We start from the raw sequence: 24,855 nt of genomic DNA, 5'->3' as shown, positions 1-24,855 counted from the left end.
AAAGGAGGTTGTGATAGAAGGAAGAAAGCAAGACGCAGAAGAGGGAAGGGGTTGAGGTAAGGTGATTGAAAGGAATACAAATGGAGTCAAAGACTATTATGTTGATCCTTGACCATAAAGAAAAACTAATCCTTGAAGGAAAAGATGAGACTGTATTTGTGAAAACTGTATGATTCCCCTTACTGGATACATGGAACTTCTGTGGTGAGGCATTCAGAGGGCAAGAGTAATTGCTTTCTTCTTATGTAAATCATCACGAAGACAAGGAGATGGATTTCAACCTCCTAGTCCCAGCAGAGCTCTTCAAGTGTTGTAGAACCAATGTATTCTTGCATTACATTTGGGAATGACTTACAAGTGCCAGAATTGAGCAGTACAAAGTGGTGCAAAATTCTTCACATATAGGCAATTAAAAAGACCAGAATTTAATCTACAGCTGATAGTGTAATACAGGGTTAATCATTGTACATTAGTAACAGCTCCCTTCATTTGCACAGGTATCTGCTTATTCTTTGACTAGTGAAGCACAGAGACTTTATTCAGGAGGGACATTTCATTTGACATTACATCTCATCCCTAATTTACATGATTACAAGTAGTTCAGGAAAATTCTGAATCAGTGGTTGTGCTGTATTTTAAATGGAGGGGGCAGAGAGAAAATGTGCATTGTTACGAGATGATCTAAAATGTACTTTCAGGCCTTTTGTTTCAATTAATTTTGGCAAGTCTATTTTATGTAACTGTTTTAGCTGCTAAAAAGCAGCTTGTTGAATCCTTAATACTTGTCTCATGTTACTATAGTGATCTTGAGTTGGATCTGATTTTTCTATGATTTGGGGAAAATAGTCATTATGCAGCAAGAAAGCAATTGTTCTCTATATTTTCAGATATGACTACGATCCTTTTATTATATTGTTTGGAACTCATTTGCAGCACAAGAGTCACTTGTTACACCTTTCCATGTAAAAAGAACAAAGATTAATTATTTGTTAATTACTTTAGTTTTTAGCAGAATCTCTATTTGTAATCCTGAATTCTCAGGTTCTCCTACTCTCCTGCCAAGATACATTTATTCTGTCCTGATGCATCATTAATAGGTTGATAGAGCTCTACTGACACATGCAATAAGGAACGTTTTTCATTGGTACAATGCTAGATGGGGTAGAAAGTGGCAGAGCTGTAGCTACCCATTTTAATATTAGTACTACTAAAATACTGGTGATTAAGTCACCAATGAAAGATAAAATGAAAATTGTCAATCCATAATTGGAATGCATACTCTGAGGCTGAAGGATCAGTAATCTCTGTTTCAATGATTTAAAACAATATTTACTTATTTAAATACTAATAAAAAATGCAGAATATTTTAAAAGCTGCCTCTTTTCACATTGATCTTTCTTTGTCTTTGGCCTTGTTTATCAGATAATTTACTGTGTGGGTTGTATCATTCAGTTTGTATCACGGTACTAAAATTACTGTTGTCCTAAAAATAAATTTCATACATGATTTTTATTTTGTATCCCTCTGATTGCTTTTACTTGCATTTTTCCAATTTCAAGGCTTTTTTTTTTTTAAATTTTTATGAAATATCTATAGGTTGTCTGAAGTCTATAAACTGCCAGACCAGTCTGCCTTCCAGTTACCTTCCAAGTTCACTGTTTGGAGTCAGATTTGGATTAATACATGGCTTGTTCTTGAACAGAGTTAATTGCTTCAGGAGCACTCCAGGGTTCCATCGTTTTCTTCCCCTTCTTTTTCCTCCTTTATTTTTTTTAATTTATGTTGTTCTTCAGGGAGTTCAAGCTGAACTAGTGGATCTATGCACAAAAAGAAAGACTTGGATTGAAGGAAAACCATTTCCCGTTGAGAAGGGATTAACATTGTAGGAGATAGTGAAAAAGAAAAGTAAAGGAGGGCAAAGAGAAAAGCTAAATATCTTTTATACAAATGCTAGGAGCATATGTAATAAGACTGCTGAATTGGAGTGACATGTTTTCAAGGATAAGAAAGATATTATTGGAATAAGAGAGACAACCAGGAAAATGAAGGGGGATTTAAAATGCCAAGATATAGAGTTCTAGTGAAGGAAGAGCTAATATAAAGCTGGAAGAGATGTAACAATATTGCTGAAGGATGATATTTAATCTACAGTAGATGCCCCCCTCCCTTCCCCCCTTTTTTCTAACTAAGTTCAGTAGTTTGGATACAAGGTAAGGACAACTTGATGTAGCTATGATTCTTGGCTGTTGTGCTAGACTTGCAGTAGGTCAGGAAAAAAAAAGTGTGAACAGTAAAAATACTTTTTCAGACATAAAATAGATCCCAAGAAAGCCAATACTTTGATATGAAGAATGATTATGGGGTATTGAGGAAGACATAATAGGAAAAGTGGTTGCTGGAGATCAGTTAGAATTAACTGTTTTAAAACTGCAGATGAGAGCATGTTTCCACTGTTACCCTAAGGCCTTTATACAGTTATTGAAACAATCTATACAATATGAATATTGGTACGGTTATCATGGAAGGATTGCAAATATAAGTATATGGAGATGAGAAACAAATGATCATAAAATCATGAAATTTGAAATGGTCAAGGGGTGGGTGGGAGTATGTACTAGGTGGAGAAAGCAGCCCTAAAGTTATTGATTTTAGCAAAGCTAACTTTGAAGGAAAGCAAAATGCTCCTGGGACTTTTGCCTGCAATCCTGTGATGAATGGGAAATCCACTCCACACAAGTAGAGAGTACGTAGTATATAAAACACGTAGAAAGGCTGCAATTAAAATTCATCCCAGTTAAGTCAAGAAAAGGAAAGGCCGATATGGGCCTGAGGCAAAAGGAGGAAAGGCAAAGAGACAACTTGCCCCTCCCGACCCTATGCTTTTTCCTTCCCCTTTGCTGTTCTTTAGCATTTCTTCTGCTGTCCCTTTATCCTCTCCAGCCCTTCTGTTTCATGACAGTTCAGTCACTATGGTCCCCCGATGTGGTTTGTTCTTCAGGCCTCTGTTTTTCTGTACCCTGGATTCCTCAGAGCATCAGCATAACAGTCCTGAGTGCTCAGAACATAGGGGTGAGACTGCTTTCCCCCTGTCCCAATATTTGCATTGTGCAACCCCTTAAACACACTTGCAAGCTTTAGGTAATTGACATATTTCCTTTTCTACAATTTCCCTTATCTGTTTGTGACTTTGGGATGATTTCAATTCACTGGTGAGGTAAGGAATGAGGCAATGAGGGCTGGAGAGGGCAAGCAAATGAATGCCTGTAATAACTCGTGCGGTCAGTGGGACTATACAAAACAAAACAAAAAAAAAACCACTTCTGTGCTGTAGCATCTATCACTGAAATGGTGGGTCTTCCCTAAGAGAGAAGGGTCAAACAAGCAAGAATGTGTTGCAGATCTTTCTTTAGTGCAAAGTTAGGATGTAGGGCTCAATTTAGGACCTAGCATGCAAGATGCTTCATTCTCCCACTTTATTCTCCTCCTTCTCCCACATATACATATCATCAGAAATCTTGTTTCAAGACATAAAGAACAGCTGTGAGGAAGCAAGGAAATGGAACATATTTAAGGTCTGAGTCTGGGCAGGTATAAAATGGCATGGCTTGAGCTGTAGACAGTTTATAGCAGCGGAAGATCTGGCCCTTAACTAAAGCAAAAAGTTTGAGCAAATCTGAATGTGGCATTTTATTTTTACAAGCTGAACAAAGATGATAATGACAAAAAAGGTGAATTTCAGAGAGATTTAATGGGACAGTGATGAAAGAACAAATGATCTTTTTCTGTCAATCTTTTTTTTTTTTTTTCCCTCATGTGATTTGTTAACTGCAGAAATTGGCAACAGTCATTGAGGATGACCATGTGGTCTTATGGCACCCAGTTGATGACTGCCTGACCAGTTTCTGAAGATGGTATGAGGGATCATAAAGTTTAGTTCCATGTATATTATGATGATAGTTGCATCTATATTTAAAGCTTTCTGTCACTGGAGCACTCTTGGTGTTGTCAGACTGTCTATTGGACTGGATGAGCTGCAACTTCTTGCAATTGAATGTCAATAAGACCAAAGCAATTTTGGTTGATTCATAGCACCAGCTTAAGCATATTCACTTGTACAGATTACACTTGACAGATAGTTACCTTCAGCTGAACTCTGTGGTTAGATGCCTTGGTGTACTCTTGACAGTGAGCTTACAGTTGATGCCTTATGTTTATTTCATATCCTGTTTTTGCCTCCCTAATGCTGCATGTGTATGTCTACATTTAAATAAATTCACAGCTGAAATACTAGTCAGTCCACTTGTTATCTTTGGACAGAATGTTGTGATGAGTCAATTTCAGTATTTTAAAAATGGTATGGGTTTTTTCCCATTCAGGCAGTTTTAATTTCAAAAACTATCTAATCGAGGATTTTTTTTTATTAGAAACTCCTGGAAAAGCATATGTCAAAATCTAACAAGAGGAGTAAAAACAGGGAAGAAAAAAAAAAAAAAAGAGGATAAAACTAAAAAAAATAAAAAAATAAAAAAAAATTATTTACTCCTTCTGGAATATTTTCCTGGTATTCTACTGGTTTGTTGGACTGCAGGACAATATATTCAACAGGTGTTATAAACCCTGTTATATTAGTGGAAATTCCTCTGGATTCTGCAATAAGATTCTGCATGGTGTCTTCACAAATAGATGTCTTTGCATCCTCTATCATCTTCTATAAATCTTGTAAAGAAAGTCATCTTTCCAGGTCTTCTCTTGTAACTTTCCTAAAATATTCTGGGTTAAAATATAGCTTTAATTGACAAATTTAGTTGTTCCCACTTATGGTAAGCTTAGGTATGTTGAAACTTCATTTATGTTATACTGAGGAAGGATTACACTTCTGAATTATTTCAAACCATTTCCTTGTGCTTCTAATCAGCTTAAAGCAGTGTCCTGATCTTGAAGAAAATGTAGTGATTTAATACCAAATAGCTTGGTATTAAAAATTAAATGTTATCTCTATACCATTTCTGCTCACTCCAACTTCAGTTGCTGTTTTGAAAGGCTGCAGGTGATTTTCCTGTAGACCTTAAACAGGCGATGAAAGGGAGATTTTTGGAGTTTTTACATCCTTTTCCCAGTGATGAATAGGAGTGCAGCATCCTTGAATTCTGATATAAATGAACTAAAAATACTTCATAAATTAAAATGTTTGTAGGCACTTATTTTACTGGCAAGCTGTGATGAAAGGGCAGAGTTAACTTTAGATTTTTGCCTACTGTTAAATAATAAATCTCAGCCTAGAATTATGCTGGCATGATTTATTTTTAAAAATGACAGGATGGCTGGACATAAAGGTATGTCCCCTAACTATGAATGCTAACATTATTACTATTTTTTTTAATAACAATAAGGTCCTTGACCATAGTGTTGCTTAAGTTGTTGGCTGCAATGAATGGTTCAAGCTCATTTTCTTTTCTGTATGTAAAATACTCTTTGGCCTGAGAACCAAAAATGTGTGAAAAATATCACTTCAAAACTGTTGTAGATATTGCAGCTTGCCTCTGTTGTCTTGTGTCTTTTTCCTTCAAGCCTGCAATCGAGTTGCTTCCAAGCCTTGAGATACAGAGGGGTGGGCAGCAGGTTTGGATGCTCAGATGTGCAGAGTTCTAATAGCTAAAAGAGCACTTTGTGCCATGTGGTGTAGGATTTGAATATGTGGTATAGGGTTTTGCTGTATGGTATAGGATTTGAAACACAACACAACAATTTAAAATAAAGTTAAAGTTTAGAATAAAGTGTGGATAAAGTCATTTAACAAGAGCAGTGTTTTTTTTTTTTTTTTTTTTTTTTTTTTTTTTTTTTTTACCTTTGCTGTAAGATAATGGTCAACCAATCTAAAAACAGCATGAAGATTTTAAGTAACTGTAATGGCTACTCAAAGTAGTACTCTTTCCCTAACTTGCTAAGTAAAAAAAAGAGAAATATATTTGAAATCAAGACAGGGTTCCATACTCATAGGACTACAGAATATCTCTAGCTGGAAGGGACCCATAAGGATTATCATGTCCAACTCCTGGCTCTACACAGGATCACCTGAAAAAGAGCATATGTCTGAGAGTGTTGTCCACATGCTTCTTGAGCTCCAGCAGGCTCGGTTTTGTGACCACTGCCTTGGGGAACCTGTTCCAGTGCCTGACTGCACTGTGGGTACAGAACCTTTTCCTAACCCCCAGCCTGACCCTCCCCTGTCCCAGCTCCATGCCGTTCCCTCGGGTCCTGTCGCTGTCCCCAGAGAGCAGAGCTCAGCACCTGCCCCTCTGCTCCCCTCCTGAGGGAGCTGCAGGCCCCCATGAGGCCTGCCCCTCAGCCTGCTCTGCTCTGGGCTGAGCAAACCAAGGGCCTTCAGCTGCTCCTTACATATCTTCCACTGTAGACCCTTCAACATCTTTCTTGCTCTCCCTTGGACCCTCTCTATTAGTTTTATGTACTTCTAGTATTGCGGTGCCCAAAACTGCCCACAGTGCTTGAGATAAGGCCACACAGCACAGAGCAAGACAATCATTTCCCCCAACCAGCTAGCAATGTCAGGCTTAGTGTAACCCAGGAAGTAGCTGGCCCTTTTGGCTGCCAGGATGCGCTGCTGACTCATTCAACTTGCTATTGACCAACACCCCATCCCCACTCCTTCCAGATTCCTTTCTTTGGGGCTGCTTTCCAGCCTCTAATCCCCCAGTGTGTACATACAGCCAGGGTTGCCTCATCTCAGGTGAAGAATCCAGCACTTGCCCTTGTTAAGCTTCATACGATTCTAGCTGAAGCAGCATCAAACTTGCTGGCAAAATCATCAACAAGTTTTTACTGGCGTAGAAGGTGTCATTTGTCTGTCAAGTAGTATGTGGATAGATTATCTGAGCTTGCTTTTCTTCCTGGTTATTGTACTCTGATTTCTATCCACCCTTTCCCTGCCCCTATTAAGGTGGTTATTAGCATCTTTTTTGTCTGTTTAAGAACAAGGTATAAGACAAATTCCTTGTGACACATTCTCATGTTTACTACATAAGTTCATTATCTCTTGCAAAGCTTTACATCTGCAAAGTTCCCTCTGTGTTGGTTCAATTTTCATTCTAAATAAAAAATTAAAATGCAAAGAGCAAAAGACTAAAAGTGAACTCTTTTTATCTTCTGGTTGTAAGCTGTGTCTCTAAGAGGAGGAAAAAAAGAAGCACAAGGGATCTTGGTTTATGTAAGACATCTGCCCAAACTTCCTTAGCAATAATGTCATCACTGCCAAAATGTACTTACGCTACCAACTGCATAATAGTGCTTTTGGTACTTATTTTTGAATAGTCCATTCAGTGAAGGTTTTAAATTTAGGTTAGACTGCATGTGGCATATATTGTAAGGAGAGAGAAACAACATGAGACTATGAGCAGGCTGTATGCTGATGCTGGTGGGTAGTATGGAGCAGGATGTGGTTGTGTGGTATGAAATCCTGACACAGCTGCAGAACTTGAGCTGTGGAAACTACTGCACCTCTTTATCTTCCAAAACAGTCATAAGGTGGCTCACAGGGGGCTTACCTGGCTTGGGAGGAATAGAGGAATTTTAGGATAAAAACTTTTTCTTCCCTATTTGTTATAACGTTAGAAAAATACTAGTGCTTGGGGCATGGATTGTACTCCCATGTGTCTTATTTTTTGTGCATGTGTTAAAAAAATGTATGGAGCTGAAAATAAAAATAGAATAAGGCAAAATAAGAAGAATCAGTAAATGGTGCTGTAAGGAAAATTAGAAAGAGGGGTAGAACTGGCAGGTGGGAAAGGAGCCTTTGAGAAGGAATTCTGCAGTTTCTTCAGTGAGGGAAAGTACTGAATTGTGACAAAGTTGTCTGCCATTTCTGATGCACCAATTTAGCGGTACATAGACACCCAAATTTTTAATAACATGTGAAAGGCAGCATGGTGGCTTTCTTGTCATTTGCTCTGCTTGAATCACAACTGAAGATAAACTTGGACTTATGCTAATAGTTTCATTCCGTGTTTATCCCCAAACATCTATTTGTCCACTTTGTGTTCTTTAAATTCATATCACTGACCTTTCCTCCTTACAAAAACTCACTTACAAAATATTAAAGCTGTGTGGAAGCCTTTGTAACTGCAGCTTCAGCAAGATTTGCAATTATGCAAGGAAATACCAAAGTACATACCTGTGTGTCTCGTCTCTCTGATATGCAAAATCCCCTTCCTGCATCTTCTATTAATGGTTATGCTTCTGTTCCACATCTGCTTTCAGAGTAGAGATGTGAATCCACATGTCACCCAATGGTAGAATATGCTGTATATCTTTATATAAACAGGCAAAAAGAGAATATTTAGACAGGTTGAAGGTGAAAAAGATTTTTATGCTCAAGTTTCTGATTATACCATTATAACAGCATCACTAATTCCCCTCCTTCCATCTATTGTCTTCCCTCATCTGTTGTCATCAGTGACCACTGTTGATTTGTTGACTCTATTAAAGTATTCAAGGAAGCCACAGGCCTGTCATTTTGGTCATAACCTTAATCTGTTTTCTCACCTTGGGAGAAAACGTGTTAATATACTGTCTGTTTCTATAGAGTGAGCTCGTTGAACAAGTTCCTGATGCAACAAATCTGCAATACATTTAGAAAAAATGTTTTTGTGAGTGTTGGTTATCTTAACATATAATAAGCTATGTTCAGGAAACAACTTTATTAAGAACCATAACAAATTAATAACAGTAAGCAATTGTAACTGTATGTTGTATAGTAATTTTTGAGCTAGGTGCGTCACAACTTATTCTGACTTGTCAGAATCTGTTTCTGTATTATTTCTGAATGATTAAGCAAATCATTTATGCTAACTTCTGCTTATTTTATACCTCTGTAAATCCTGTATAGCTTTATTGACTTTGGAGTTGCTTAAGGTTTTATAGCAACTAAGGGGAAGGGTCATTTCTGTTTCTGCCTGTTTGCTGATCTGGAAAATAAATGGAACATTTTTTTTATGCCTTATCAGGTAAGTTGTATTAGCTACCTAATTGCTGTACATAAAGCACTTCAAAATTCTTCATATTGTATATAAAATTCTTTATAATGATACAATTATTTCTGTCTCAGAGAAACTTCTTGATGTGTAAATAGAGCTTAATTAAAGGATAAACTAATGCAGATTTGTTTTTTCTACAGTTTATTTTTGTTCTTTTTTTTCTTTCTTGTTTTCTCAGTAGAGAAACAGGCTCTTAATTTTAGTTTGTGTTTAATCTTAAAATTTTGTTTGCATTTGCAACTAACTAAATTTGAATTTGTAATTTAAAAATTAGCTGTTTTTTTTTTTTTTTTTTTTTTTTTTTTTTCCCCAATTTCAGTTTACAGATACCTGCAAGAACCTTGTTTGGTGTCTGATACGTATCTTAGATCTCTGAGCTTCATCTTCATAGATGAAGCTCATAGATTCATAGAATGGCTTGGGTTGCAGGGACTTTAAAGATGGCCTCATTCCAACCCCCCTGCCATAGGCAGGGACCCCTCCCACTACTATCCCCCAACCCCTATCAGGTAGCCCAAAGCCCCATCCAGCCTGGTCTTGAACACCTCCAGGGATGGGGCATCCACAACCTCTCTGGGCAACCTGTTCCAGTGTCTCACCACCCTCTGAGTGAAGAACTTTATCCTAACCTCTAATCTAAATCTTCTTCATCTTGTTTAGAAATAGTGGTGTCCATTACATGTATTGGAATGTATTCTATCTCCTATTAGTTGTCTAAAGGTGAACATTTGCTTCTTTACTTGTTTTATATGTCATTATTATGGTCATTCCTGTCACTGCTGAGACTTTCTTTGATGGTATAAATAGCCTTAAGAATTGAAGTTACAGTTGAAGTGTTTGCCATCACTGAACTGGCTGGATAACTAAGTAGGCAAGGTTTGGTATCATTTGGCTAGAATGAAGATTTTTCTTCTTTGATTTTTTGGTGCCAAGATTTTCTTTATTGTGGAACTCCTCATATATGGCCTGAAAATCTGGAAAGAAATCCATCTGGTTTCTTCATTTGTCTTGCCAGACACTGTGATCTACTTAGAACAATAGATGAGAAGAAACTTTAAGATTAAATTGTACTTTGTGATTGCTAGAATCTATGATGAATAGGAGTAAAAAGAATGTATATTTAACCAGTAGAAAAGATTAATGTTGTCTTGAAATAACTCCCTTTAATTTATCTGAAATATTTTAATAAATCTTTCCCATGCAATTAAATATTAGAATAGGAAAAATAACCTGAAGGGAAACGTGCTTATTAAAAAACAGGTATGTCTTTGAAACATATAATCATAAATTCTAAAACATTCAGAGAAGAGACTAACACATCTGTTGGTTTTATGTCAATTAGTTCAGTGGAGTCTTAATATCTGGTTAGTGATCTTGAGCTCTGCTATATTTAGGTAGTTTTTGTTATTGAACAATGGAACATAAAGGTTTCTTTTTCACATCTTTCTATCTTATTTATTAGAAATAATTTTGCAAAAGGTATGTGAGTAGTATTAATATAAAGACTTATTATTAATGGAAAAATTTTACTGATGCAAAAAAAAAAACAAAAAACAAAAAACAAACAAACAAAAAAACACAACATAGTATCCACTGAAGTAGAATTCATTGAACTTCATTTATTTTAGCTGAAATGATGCAATTCAGTACTACGTAGATGAGACTAAATTGGTCTCAGATGTCTTTATATATATGTGTAATGGTTTTTGATGTTTTGATGACAAGATGATGTGTGCGAAGAAAAAGTGTATGTTTTTTTAAATGTACTAGGTGTCACACGTGAATGTTGTTATGTAATATAAGCGTGTTATTACTTAAAAGCCAGAACTGTGTAGACTTGGGGTCTTAGAATTCCCACAAATTGGCTTTGGCTTGGAAAGTGAAAAAAATAAAAATAAAATATATATATAAAAAATCAATATTACTTTTTCTTCTACTTGAGACCCCAAATTTCTTTTGTCTCCATGCTAATAAAGGATACTAGGATTCTTCTCCTCTCTCCCCCCCCCCAAGTATATTAAGTATTTTGTGTTGAAATACTTTTTTATCATTACACCTGTAGGTAACCCTACAGTTCAGAGCTTAAAAAAAAAAAAAGAGAGAAATAAAAATCATATTCTTCAATCTAAACACTGTGTGCCTTTGGGAACTACCACTTTTTGCATTCAAGGAACAGCAACACAAATAGATGCAAAAGAAATCCATGGAAAGTTGCTAAATATGTAGGAATGATGTCTGGCTGAACTCTTTGAGCTGCCAGTGATTTGAGAGTATTTCAAAGAGTATTCAGGAGCAGTGTTATATGTGCTTACCATGCTCCTGTATGTTCCCCTGTTTCTGCTTTTTTCCATAGCTAGTCCCTTAGCTAGTACAACTCCTATGAAGTTAAATGTGGAATTTGGTTGTGGTGCTTCTTTTTTTCCCCACAGAAGTTGCTGCAGTACATGTATAACAGAAGTTTCTATTAGCAATCAATACATGAAAATATTGCTTTTTAAAGTTATTGTTTTTATGATTACTTTGCTTGATTCAAATGAAGTAGCAAAATTCATGGTAAATTCCATTATTTTGCTTTCATGAGTAGGGACTGAGTAGTACAGATGTTCAAGTGAGAAAATGAATAGTTGTAGTACCTTTGTTGTTCATACCTCAATTTATAAGCGGTAGCTTGACCTTCCGTGTGTCTCCCATTCTGCACCGCAGTGACCCATCAGGTAGGAAATTTTTCCTAGGTAGACAGTGATTGGATTTGGTATTTTTATTTGGGAGGAAGTGGTTTGGATTGGCTCTAAAGGGCAATTGACTTGTGACAGGACCGTAAGAACTTCATTTTGGATGCACTAAATTAACTTGCCTTTTGCCTTATTGGCTCAGTACCTCTCATCTTTGAAGCTCTTCTGGATCATGACAAGAATGCTCTTAGAGGAAAGATTGTGAGTATCTTTCACCATCTCAATTCACCATCAAATGAATTTTCCATTGCTTGAAGTTGCTATTGGGCTTTGCATTGGCAGCAGCTAATGCAGTCGCTGAGTGAATTTATCTTAGTGACTAATCCATGCCACCTCCCTGTGAGGTGATTTGCTAAGTATTTGACAGATGGGGAGGCACAAGGGGGAGAGATGGTTTCAGAGCTGGGATTAGGGCTCTGATGTTCCAGGCTTCCAGTCCTGTGCTCTGCAGGCTACCCTTTCCTACCTCTCTTCTCACTCTCCTGGGCCAAATTACTATAGAATTTTATTTATGAAGACAATAGGGGAATAATCCTGTCCCCTCTGTCAGATACCAGTAAAATTCATCTTTTATTTCTGTGGTATTGTGCACAATTTAATGCTAATGGTCAGGAGACCTTAAACAACCACATCAAACAGCCGATTCGGTGCCAGCCTTCCTTCTTATTTAGCTTAGACCAAACTGACACCAAACTTTGAGACATTGCACTCCTCCCACAGTGGAGAGCCACTGGGATTTTTTTTTTATCCCACACATGGTTTCCCTCCTACGTTTTCCTCCCATGTCAGATATTCATACCCCCTTTAATAACCAGCAGGGGGATCATTACATTGAGCTACTGCCAAATGCATAATGACTGCTGCCTTTGCCTTACACAGTCACTGCACTACTGATATCCAATTCAGCATTGTAAAGTGCTTAGGGCTACCTTGGGGATGTGCTATATTAAACCCAACTATTCTAAATCCTATTTAATATAAAGAGATTGTTGATGGGGGAGGGGGAAGGGAGATTTAAAATTGTCGTTAATCACCTATTTTCAACAAGTAAAAATACCTGATCGTTTAGGGTCCAATTCTGTCACTCTTAAGCCGTAAATAGTCCTGCTGATTTTAATAGGGGTACATGAAGGCAAGCGGTCTGCTTACTGCTGGGGGAAGCAGAATGGGGCCCTACAGAAGCTGCAGCTGAGGTGCTAAGCTTGCAATGAGCTGTTGGGCATGAGCGAGCCCATTTCTGAATTCCTCTTACAAATGTTTTACAGTGAAAACAGGAAATCGGAAACATGCTTCATATCTGACTAAAAATAAGGGTACTCTTAAACTTGTAAAAGACAACATTTTTATTTGAATGATATGACAGAGCTGCCACAGGAGTGTTACCTGCTATAAAGAAAGCTTAAGAATTATTACCTTTATTAGACCAGTGACACTGAGCTTTAGCCATACATTTCTAACTTCTGTCCCTCTACAGAGACAATTTTCTTTTCTTAAATAAACTGTCATGCTAGTGTTAATATATTGTTGGCTCCCTCATACTCTGAGAATACTGCTGATATAAAACATGTATATGTTAGATTGGTAATAGTATCTTTAGTGTAGCTGACTAGAACAAATGTGTTTCCCTCATGGCTGTGCTAATGTGATAAAGGAAAATTGGCTGTTCATCAGCTTTCGGCTGGGTAAAGACAGTAGAGATGGAACCACATTCTTTTTTATGCATTAATACCACTGAGAACTTTTCACTAGTTATATTTCATGTGCGGGCATGTTGTGCAAAGATGTTGTAAAACATGAGATAATGCTACAAATAACAAAGTAGAAAAGCCTGTATCTTTTATGATGATAACAGTCAAACACCAAATGACAGTAACAGGCTGTAAAAAATGTGATGCAAAATAAAATGCAATGTAACCACCATATACTTAGGCTCTTGCAAATAGGGCATCAGATGTTTAGAGGGTTTTGAATTAAAATTAAATAAAAAAGTGTTGTATTTAGGTCATTGATGTGTCAACAGAAAGGATAATTTAAAATGGAGAGAGATGTATTTTGAGTGGTGAAACTCATATGCAATAACTTTTGGAACAAATCTCAATGCTTAGTAATTATGATAATAGCCTTCAAATTTCCATCAGTGGAAGGACAATAAATTTTTCTGTCTTATTTTGGGTAATATGGACTGAATGTGGAAACAGCAATAAAGCTCAGCATGCATGTATATGTTTGAAAGTGCAGTTTAAGGAGAAAAAAGCATTGTACAATTTGGTGTGAAACTAAAGGGGGGACAAAAAAAAACAAACACAAAGAAGAAACCCCATCAAATTTCATATTTTCTTTCTTAAAATACTGATAGACTCGTGTTGCCCGAGGCACTGATGATGATCATCTGAGCTGAGATTTATAGATAATTGTGTCTGTTTATCTTGGTCTGAAATTTGAAACACTTTATTGGTGGAATAGCATTTTGAGTGCTTATATTGTGGTTTTCAAACTGATTTTTTTTCAGGTTCTGGCTTTTCTTTTTGAAACAGATTATTCTGGTTTGTAAACCTTCTGTTTGTCCTCACATGTCTATTGTTCTTATTGGAAATGATTATTTCAGGTTTATCTTGATTTGATTAGAGTGGGTATCAAGACAGACTAAAGCGCTCTAGGTTTAATTGACCTCCATAGACACGATTCACCAGGCATCTATATCTGCAAAATGGAACAGGCATTCTGTAAATTGGCTAAAACAAAGCAATTCTTCAAAATCTGAAGGTTACCAAGCTATCAGGTGAAATAAGCCTTATGCAAGCTAAATATTTTTAAAATCATGTAATTTGAATTTTGCAAATAAATTGCTTTCTGAAATGAGATAAAGTTTAAGTGAACTATTCAGTAGAGTTCAAAAGTTTTGAATAAATTGAAGGTAGCTTCAGTAACTAACTTCATTAATGCGAGGCCAACTACAGCCACGATTACTCCAATTTTCATCTTATCCTTGTATTTTTAAAAATTAAATTATTGAATTCCATAAAATGTAAGGCTGAAGGGCACTTCTATATTATTAAACTTTGTCCAGTTTTATGTAACATAAGCATGGATTTTTAATGAAACAAACAAATAAACAAACAAAAACTTTGTAAAAGCTCAGCATTGTGTGACTTTGTGGAGCTGGGAGAATGCCATAAAGTATTTCTATGAACATTCGCTCAAATTTAAAATGAAGTGGCAGGAAAGAGAATGCTTGCAGAAAAGAATACCCTGGAGTGCCAACTGAGCACATATTCCTAGCCAATGGTTCCCTTGAAGTAAGGGAATTTCCCACTGGGTGTAAAGCAGATGTAGCCAGTTCCTATACCATTCCCTTCAGCTCTTGTAAGAAGAAGCATGCCAGGGACAGCGAGGCATTTTGGAGGGGTGTTCGAAGCCTGGCTGAGATGTGCTGCGTTTGGTTATCCTGAGTATGGTAGATGGTCCCTTCAGGCCTGTATGAGCTGATGTGTATGAGAAGAGCTCTGACAGCTATAACATGTGCCCATGGCCTGAAGTGGTGAAGTAGCTGTAACCAGTCTTGTACCTTGTGGAACAGAGGTCTCTTTTTTTCTCTCTTCCTCCTCCCTGCCAGATCACTGTGCTGTAGATTCTTTGATTTAACCACTGTAGAAATTTTATAATCTATGCATCTGAATAATGATCTTATTAATTGGATTGCTAATGGGTGGACAGAAAGGAGGTAACTACTTCCAGTAGGCACCACAGGTAAAGGTATGCTGCCAAGTAGGTTGAAGTAATCTTAATGGTTAATCAAGGATAGATACATGTACTGAAATCTAAAGGATTGCATAACGAAGCATATATTTGCCCATTTTGTTGATTCTATAGGTGCATCACAGCAGAATTAGTTTCTTTTTGAATGGCTGGGAAGATGACAGCACACCTTTTGATTCAAGGATTCTTGTGGGACCAGTAGCAGATGGTAATGCTGATGGTACACTGCAAATTGGACAAAGCTTCACAGGTAAATCTCATACTATTTTAGTGGAATGCTCTGGAACTATTTCAGAACATGATGTTACTGCATATAGGTAGGTTTTTCTGCTTTGTCTAACACGCCGGTCCCTAAAGTGACACATTCTATTAATTTACTATCACAGCTCTTCTGAGTAAATAGATTAAACTATTTCAGAGTGGGATTGTCCATGGCCTCTAGACTACATTCCTGTTCAGAGTCAGGAATAGAGATGTTTTAGATTCTTCATGTTCTTCAGTTTCATCAATGCTAATGTAAACCACTAGCAGAATGAGAACTGCTCAGCCTCTAGTGATGGTTGATAGCATTATTCTTCATCAACATCTAGAATTTTATATGTGCTACAGTATGACATGATAACTACAGAACAGCTTCAGGATGTTTTCTTGCTCTCCACAAATTCTTGGCTCTGCAAATGTAAGAACTCTTCAGGAATGTGCAGAATTTGAAGCAAACTCCTAAATATAACTATATGTCACTTAAACAACTTTATTGTGCTTTTGGGCAAGAAAGTCATTCTGTGTCCCATTTCTTAATGCTTGTATTTGGAAATGTATTTTGTTAGGATTTTGATTCTGAATACCCAACAACTAATAAATGTATAAAGAGAGGAGTACTTTAAAATGCTTTTTATCTTTATTGTATAAATTGATAGGTACAGTTGTACCTACTGTATCTCTTCTCTAATTAGAGGTGGCACATGGACTGGCTCATTACTTCTGTCTAATGAGCCGATCCTTGTGCCACCTCTCTAATCAGAAAAGAGATAGGTACAAAATGTTCTTATAAAGTTATTATAAATCATTCTTTTTTATCAAAAAATTAAGTCACTGCCCTCTATAGCTTTGTCCAGATCCAAGATGGTTTCATTCAGGAGGAGTAATTGTGCAAGAGAGATCTCTGTGTGCTGAATTAAAGGTGCTTTCATGCAATGCAAAGCTGCCTTTTGTTCAACAGGATTTGATTATTTACTTGCAGTATATTTTCTTAGGTTTAGAGCAATTTGTTGGAAGAATGCAAGACTTTCGATTTTACCCAGTGGCACTTTCAAACAGGTAAAACAAAAACAAAAACAAAAACAACAACAAAAAAAAACTTTCTTTCTTTCTTTTTTTTTAAATATATATATATAAAAAAGAAGTGTGATAACAAGAGAGAATAAATGACAATATGCTTACTTCCCTTAGTATGGTGCTTTTCATAAATCTCCTTTAAGTGATTGCTTCTGATGATCTAGTTTACTGGACATCATTTCAAGCCTGCTTTTTAGTCTAAAAAGTCTTGAGTTAAAATAATTTTTAACATTTTGCTTTTGAAATGTTGCTTAAGCATATGTAGTGAAACTCAGTATTAAATGTATGCTTACCTTGCTGCCGTTGTCCCTGTTACAACCTGACTTAGCAGATGTTCTAGCAGAGACTAGATCTAGTTGTTAGATTTCAATAAGCATTCTGGTGTTATCAACTCAACGTAATTCTGACATTATAATGTGTTCTTAGATCTGTTAAATGAGACTTGTCAAGCTTCCCCAGAGCTTCATGTAAGCTGTGGGCAATTTCGTCCATAAAGTACTTCAGACAGGGTGCCCCTTGTATTGCTTTATTCTCCAAAAGAAGGAATAAAGCCTGCTATGTTCCCAGCTGGGCAGCATCCTTATGTCCTTGGCTTCTGGACAGTTGTCTCAAATTGTTTAGCCCCTACAGCAAGGCTTACTGGTAAGCAGACCTCTCTGTCATGGGTTTCAGTGAGAATCTGCAGTTGTTTGTCAAGTGCAGTCTTTATTCCCACCTTCTCAGAAGCACTCAAATGCCTCAGTCTCAGGGGAGAGGAAGGGAGGAGAGATGGCCAGCCCCGTTTACACCAGTCTAAAACTAGTAATTCAAAGGAAGAAGAGGACAGGCAATCCAGCTAGTCAACATGCTGGTTTAGTGGCTGACAGCTTGGCTTCTGTGTTTAGTGATTCCTTTCCTCTAGCTTTCTCATGGTATCAGACATCCATGCATGGTATTCTTGACACCCTCCCTGCCCCCCAAGTCCCTATCCCAAGAGGCTATTGTCTTAATTCTTCATTGCTTTCTATATTAGATTGTTCCCATAAGCCTCCAATGACTTTGCCAGCTCAGCCCATGCAGCCCTGGGCCAATTGCTTTGACATCCTCCATCCCTGAGGCCAAATTACAGTTGCCACTACAATTTCTGTTGCCCTCCAGCCTCCCTTCCTAGTGTGTTACACAGAGATGTTACCTTTGTTATCCAACTCATGCTGGATTAATCTAGTCAATTCAAGCTGGCCAGAAAAAGTCAGGTCCTATTAGTCTGTGTGGTGCTTCTGGGTAGGCTAAGCTCAGCGACGCTCATGAATGCAGGCCTTACGGCTACTTAATGATAGTCTTTCAATAAGATGTAGAGCAGTTTCCTAGGAGCTCACATGTCTGCAGGACATTGCAATGAGCTGATCTCCTGTGAATTTAAAGTATTAATACAAATCTGAATTCCAAATTGCACAAAAATCTTGTTGGTTGTATATTCTTTCAGAGCAACACTTGTCAAATCCATTGAACTACAATTTAAGTCAGTGAAATGAATACAGTTTAAAAATTGAAAGATAAGGTATTTTACAGTGTTAAGAACTAGTGATGACTTTGTTGATGCAGTTTTATATCTGCAAGTAACTTGGTTCAAAATGTTTATGTGGGATAAACTGTGAATGCAAGTCCTACTTGCATATGAATTAATTTAAGTTTATGGCTGTCTGAAAGATCCTGTTACTTTGTATTTATAGCTTAATGAGTATATAAAATTATGTTCCTCCTGGAAAACAGGGACATGGGAAAATTAGTAATTCTTATTTTAAAAATTTCATACCTTCTGGGCTCACACCAGAACCTTTTACACCAGAGATGAGCAGATCAAGGTTTAGCTAACCACCAGCCCATGTCATTCATCTGTTCATCTGCCTGTCTGCCTATCTACCTACCTATTTTTTTGGATAGCTGGTGTCAATGGGAACTGAAGTTATTTAATTGCTTTGATATAGGCTGTAAGAAGCTACTAGAATGATCCCAGACTGGGTTAGTCAAATCAGTGGACATGTGTATTAGAGTTGCTAAAAGGGAAGATATTTTTATCTGTGTTGTCTATTGTGTAGTTTGATACTTCTCAAGCTGGTCTTTCTGGAGGGTTTGAGGGAGAACATTTAATTCATCTGTGGTTGTGCCTCATAATATGCCAATACTATGGTTATACTTCAGAATGGTGTCCAAATCAGTGAGTGGAATCAGACATGATGCCATAATAAGATATTGATAAGAGTTTTTCACATTTTTTCTCTGTGCATCTAGGGCTGGATTAATTCTATCTATCTTTAGATATCCTAGGAAGGAACTTTTTTTCCCTCATCTCTGTATGTCCGTGGATCTCCATATAATGTGGTCTGGAGCAATGAAAACAAGTCAGAGCACTTCTTCACACCTGTGAAGATGCCTGCTGCTTGCCATTGATTAAGTAGGGACCCTGGGTGGCCTGATTCCTAGATGATTGCCCCATTTATGTGAGATGAAACCAGGCCTTAGGGCTTCTAGAGTAATCTAAGTTGAATTTTCTTTAATCTATGAGCCTTGAGGCACAAAGTGGCACTTGTCATTTTTTATCATGTATGTAATTGCTTTTTTATATGCCGTGACAGAGACATTTTGGAAGTATTCTCTGGAAAATTTCCTCATCTGCATACCCAATCCGAGTGCCGCTGTCCTGGAAGTCATCCCCGGGTACACCCCTTGATACAGAGGTACTGCATCCCTAATGGTGCAGATGATACTACTAATGACAGAGTGCTGAGGCTGGATGCAGAAGCCCATCCTCTGTATTACATCAATGATGATGACATTGGGACCACCTGGATTTCATCTGTGTTTGCTAATACTGTAGGTCTAGATCGTGGTGTTTCTATCACAATAGACTTACAAAATGGACAGTATCAGGTAATGAGAAGATTGCATTTGCTATTTATTAAATTCAAACTAGGAAGATATTTCTTATATACTTTAAAATTTGGGGGAAATTCAGATCTTGTGCTTTAAGATGCATAAGATGTCCCCATTAAGGGGACAGGAAGAAAACTTCCATTATCAGCAGGAAGTAATGCATTATAATTATTGTTATGGAGTCTTTTTTTTGATGTGCCTTGTCTGTTCCAAGCAGTAATCTGGATTAGGTATAACAGAGTGAATATATGTATGAAGACACCAATATTTAGAAATTGGTTGCTGTCTTTTAACTTGACTTTTGTAAATTTCAGCTTCAATTTTAATATCTATTAAAATATTAGATGCACATTGTATGAGTTCTGATAGGAAGCTGACTGAAGTCACATGGAATTTAAAAAAATCTGTGTCACACTAACATATCATAAGGGGTCTCTTGTGTGGATGTTCCTGAGGTGGTGTTTTAGCCACTTGAGCAATATGGGAGGAGATTCCTAAAGATGCTACATTGCAACCTAACACTTCACTATGCTGCTTATGGCAAACATCAGGTAGTCTTGGAAGGAGGCACTCATCGGTAGTGGAGCTGGATTCACAGTAAGATCTCTACCGACTTGCCATGTATTTTGACAGAAAGGAGTCAAGTTCATGCTTCAGTTACTAGTAATGCTTATTCTACCTAGCTTTTTTTTTTTTTTTTTTTTTTTTTTTTCCTTATTTGTCATTAATGTGGAGAAGGTAAAGAATATGATGGCAGGTTTTGGCTGCACAAAGACCATTATTTAAAAGCCAGTTCAGATATATGTGAAATTTTAAAACTGGCTTATTTGACACATACAAATTTCTACATAAGCAGTATACTTGAAGAAGTCTTCTTCAGCACAACACAGGTATCAGATTGGATTCCAAGCTGAAAATAGGAAGATTGCTTTAAAAAATAAAAATAAAAAATACGTTTAATCAAACAGCTCATCAAATGTTTGCCAATACAAGGCTATGCTCTTCATTTTTGCCAAAATCAATATTACAGTAACAAATCATGGACTTGGCTTTGTAGTACAATTTCAAATGGTCTTCAAGAAAAAATGAAGAATTTTGACGCAACAGCTCAGTTGCTCTTTAATAATGTCTGAGAGATCAAAGAACTTGTTTAACAACAAAAAGGTTTGTGTTTAATTTGGAATGCATGGACTGAAATATTTGTTCTTTTTCCGTAAGTGGTAAAACAGACTATATTGTCACGTTGAAATAAAAAATAGTGTTTATATTCTCATTGTTTTACAACACAGTCATTAATATCAGCTCATAAATTTATCTTCTTGTAGGTATTCTACATTGTACTGCAGTTCTTTAGCCCACACCCTGAAGCAATAAGAATTCAAAGGAAAAAAAGAGATGATCTAAAGTGGGAAGATTGGCAATATTTTGCTAAAAACTGCAGTATTTTTGGAATGGATAATAATGGATCTCTGGAAAAACCAGACTCCGTCAATTGTCTCCAGCTTCCTAGGTATGAGTGGGTATTATCTGCGTAATACAGATGCTTTGAACAGGTAACATCCTGACACAATTCATTTCCATGTCCGACTGAGATAGAATCTTTTAATTTGGTATAATCATTTATTATAGGCTGCTAGGGATAATAAAAGATTCCAAATCTGACCTTTCAATTGAAGATCACCAAAAGGTCATCTGTCACTTTTATCAGATTTCAGACATTGAGGAATGTGACACAGTTGACTGTCTTATTTTTGAGTTAGATTTCTGAAATTTTGTATGCTTGTGTTTTGTGGGACTATTATTGTCAGTAGAATTACAGAACACTGAGATAAAGAGTGAAGGAAGGTACTGATATAACAGATTGGTTGTAACTATCTAGTGAATATGAATGTATTCCTTCTGATGTCTGAGTATGCAAGTTGGACTGGAGCTTAGGACAGAAGGCAAGCTTAAGAACAAAATCCAGTCATTCAACCTTACTACTAATCAAGCAAAACACATGAGAAATGGGTTGAAAGATGTATCTTTAAGCTTCATAATCTTTCTAAGCAAGAACCAAAATAAAATCTGGGGGAAGGTCCAAGAAAAATCGTTACATTTCAGAAACATGTTGCAAGCCTTTTTACTAGACAACATGTGCAAATTTAAAATTAAATGTTTATAACATATATACTTAACATGTATACATAAATGCATTTATAACACTTATACACAAATATAGGAGATAACACATATAGTACATAACTAATATATATAGCTTTGCACACACGTGCAAACATATATATATATTTAAATCCATACCACTACAGATATTCAAATGTGTCATCTCTTGCCCGATTTCAGGTGTCAGTCAGTATTAGGCTTGTTTGGTACTCGGCTGGAAATCAGTCAGAAAATACAGTACCAGGTGCTGTAGGCGTTTTGCTTTTTTGCTGTTTCACTTCTGCTGCCTTCCTAAGACTTTTCAAGTGTCAGCATCTTTGTCTGTTCTCCAGGAGTTCAGTATTCTGAGGAGAGGAGCATTAGGTCATCTGAGTTACACCAGTTTTCAGAAAGGAAACTTTAAGCTTTATTGCTGATCTTTGGAGCAGAGGATAGAGAAGAAGGGAAATCTTTTAAGTAAGCCAGTCATTCTTTGATAAATAACCCAAATTATGTGTTTTGCCCTATTCAGTCCAGAAGTATGTGTATTTATATTTTCTAAAAAGAAGAGTTAATTAAGAACTGTTTCCATAAATGTTTTATGAGTGACATTGTTTCTCCCCTTCAATCATGCTGTAAATGATGATAGGAAGTGATATGAATGAATGATTTTGGGTTCGTCTGATGTGCAGAAAACTTAGTTTAAAAGATAAACATCACCTGCAAATGGTGAGTATTCAGTGTACTCAAAGAGGAGTTACTGTTGCAATAACGTTCCATGTCTGTTCCCACCTCACCCTGTAAGTGCCCAGATAGGTGTCCAAGCTCTGTCCTAGTTTTAGACACAAGTGTGCTTGTATCCTTCAGGGCAGAACTCCTTTAGATGGCACAGAGGGCAAGTGACTTTGGCTTTGAAATCCTTCCCATGGCTCAAAGGTTCATAGTTTTCTGACCACATTAGATAGTGCCTCATGGGCATTTTTATAATCTTGAGGAAATGACAGTGATTAAGGTTTGTATTTCTACACCTTGTACCATGTCTGTAAGTCACTGCAATACCTCAAAGTATAACCGTTTCTGTATGTTTTTAATGTGTTTAGCAGATAAATAATTAACAATGTGGACATGTTAATTATGTTACTCATCTGAATGAATTCCTTATGTAGTTCAAGCATAGCTCATGTTTTTTTGAGACAATTTTTTTTTTTTTAATTTAGTGTAAAAGTCACTTTATCACTTGCACTTTATTCATATTTTGAAGTTGCCTTTTAGAGGCTTTACCTTCACTTGGAAACTTAGAGTCTGGAGAACAGAATGGCAGTTTGAGGAAAACATACACGTAGAGGGCATTTCCTTTCCCCTGCTTGAATTCTAGAAACCAGACTAGAAATCAACTCGCATAAGAATTTTCCTCAGAAAAATAAATAATTATTATAGCATGGAGACCATCTCTGAGAAAGCAGATACTGAGGGATGGAATCTGTAAAATACGTGAAATTTTGATTTTCATTTGTTTTCCTCTTTGTTATTTAAACAGATTTACACCATACTCCCGTGGTAATCTAACCTTTAGTGTTCTTACTCCGGAACCAAATCACCGACCTGGTTATAATGATTTTTACAATACTCCATCTCTCCAAGATTTTGTAAAAGCTACACAAGTGAGGATTCATCTCCATGGCCAGTATCATACTAATGAGTCTTGGGTAAATTTTAGGCACAGATACTATGGAGTTAACGAAATTACAGTCAGTGGAAGGTAGGTGTTACTATAACTCTTCCACCCCACTCATCACTGCCTCCAACTACTAAAGCTGTATTAAATATGTAATTACATGCCTAAAATTTCTTCAAGTTGTTCTGCTTTTACATTTATGGGTGAGAAGGGAATTTGGTCTGAAGCAGTGCATCAGTTTTGAAATAACTGGTGTGCTGATTTTTTAAACATTTCTTCACGCATTATTTTAAAATTAATTACACTTATTACACAAATCTGTCAAAAGCACTCCTTTCCTTGGAATTATCAATGCCTCTAAGCAAAGACTTATTATTGAAACCATGGTTTATGCTTTATTTCAGTAGCTCTTCCAAGTTTCATTATAGATTCCCAGACATGGCAATTTTAACAGTTTTAATACAGAGCTCATTCTTTGTTTTAGCTGCAGTTTTCAATTTAAAACTGGGCAGCTGTCAGTAAAAGTGTTACATTATCTGTGACTGACAACTTCATTGTATATGATAAGTGTGCTGTCTTGTGAAAGGACTAATTACGCCCTGTAAATAACATGGAAATTTGGCAATGAAACAGTTTCCAAGAAGCATATGGTGCAGATTTTTGTTAATAAGTGTTATTTCTGAAATTATTTTGGTAGAGATCATTTTGAGAGAAAGCACCCTATCAAAGGTAACATTTACCTTAAGCTCTTCTACACTAGTAATGTTTTGATTATTGATTTAGATGCGTCATGATAATCCTTTTATTACAACAGCTACAATTTTGGTGATTGTGTCACAATAAAATAATTTCAACTGTAGCTTGCAAAATGATACGATGCCTCCAGAAAAGCAGCCCTTCAGGTGGAGTGGGGTGGTTATTGTCTGTTAACTAATAGTTTATGAATATTTTATTTTAATAAGACCTGGACATTTTAAACTAAATCAAATAATCTAGACAGTTATGCTTGATATGGTTAAGATTGCTTGAAAAATTATAGCCACACTGTAGGGCTTAATATTGGAAAAAAATGCCATTTTACAAATGCATATTATATACTGAAAGTGAATATGTTTTCATTAATTTAACATGTTTTCATTACATTTTACATAAGGCAACAGTAGCTCTAATACAGGCTTTTTTTCTTCTTGGAAATCAATTCTTGATACTTACAAATGTGTTCAATTAAGTCTTTTTTTTTTTGTAGGTTACTGCACTT

At 36.5% G+C, this 24,855-nt stretch overlaps 1 protein-coding gene across 1 annotated transcript in view; it reads left to right on the top strand.

Annotated features, from left to right (window-relative positions):
* Positions 1-24,855, top strand: part of USH2A (usherin) — a 417,498-nt gene that overhangs the window by 38,203 nt on the left and 354,440 nt on the right. Inside the window, exons 4-8 of the mRNA XM_084512774.1 lie at positions 15,650-15,785; positions 16,789-16,852; positions 19,483-19,777; positions 21,106-21,290; positions 23,460-23,681. Coding sequence (XP_084368900.1) covers positions 15,650-15,785; positions 16,789-16,852; positions 19,483-19,777; positions 21,106-21,290; positions 23,460-23,681 — 902 coding nt within the window. The remainder of the gene's footprint in view (positions 1-15,649; positions 15,786-16,788; positions 16,853-19,482; positions 19,778-21,105; positions 21,291-23,459; positions 23,682-24,855) is intronic.

The sequence above is a fragment of the Aythya ferina genome, assembly GCF_964211825.1.
Source record: "Aythya ferina genome assembly, chromosome: 3".
NCBI classification, from domain to species: domain Eukaryota; kingdom Metazoa; phylum Chordata; class Aves; order Anseriformes; family Anatidae; genus Aythya; species Aythya ferina.
Note: the sequence above shows the minus strand (reverse complement) of the source record. Positions and strands in the feature narration are given on the sequence as shown.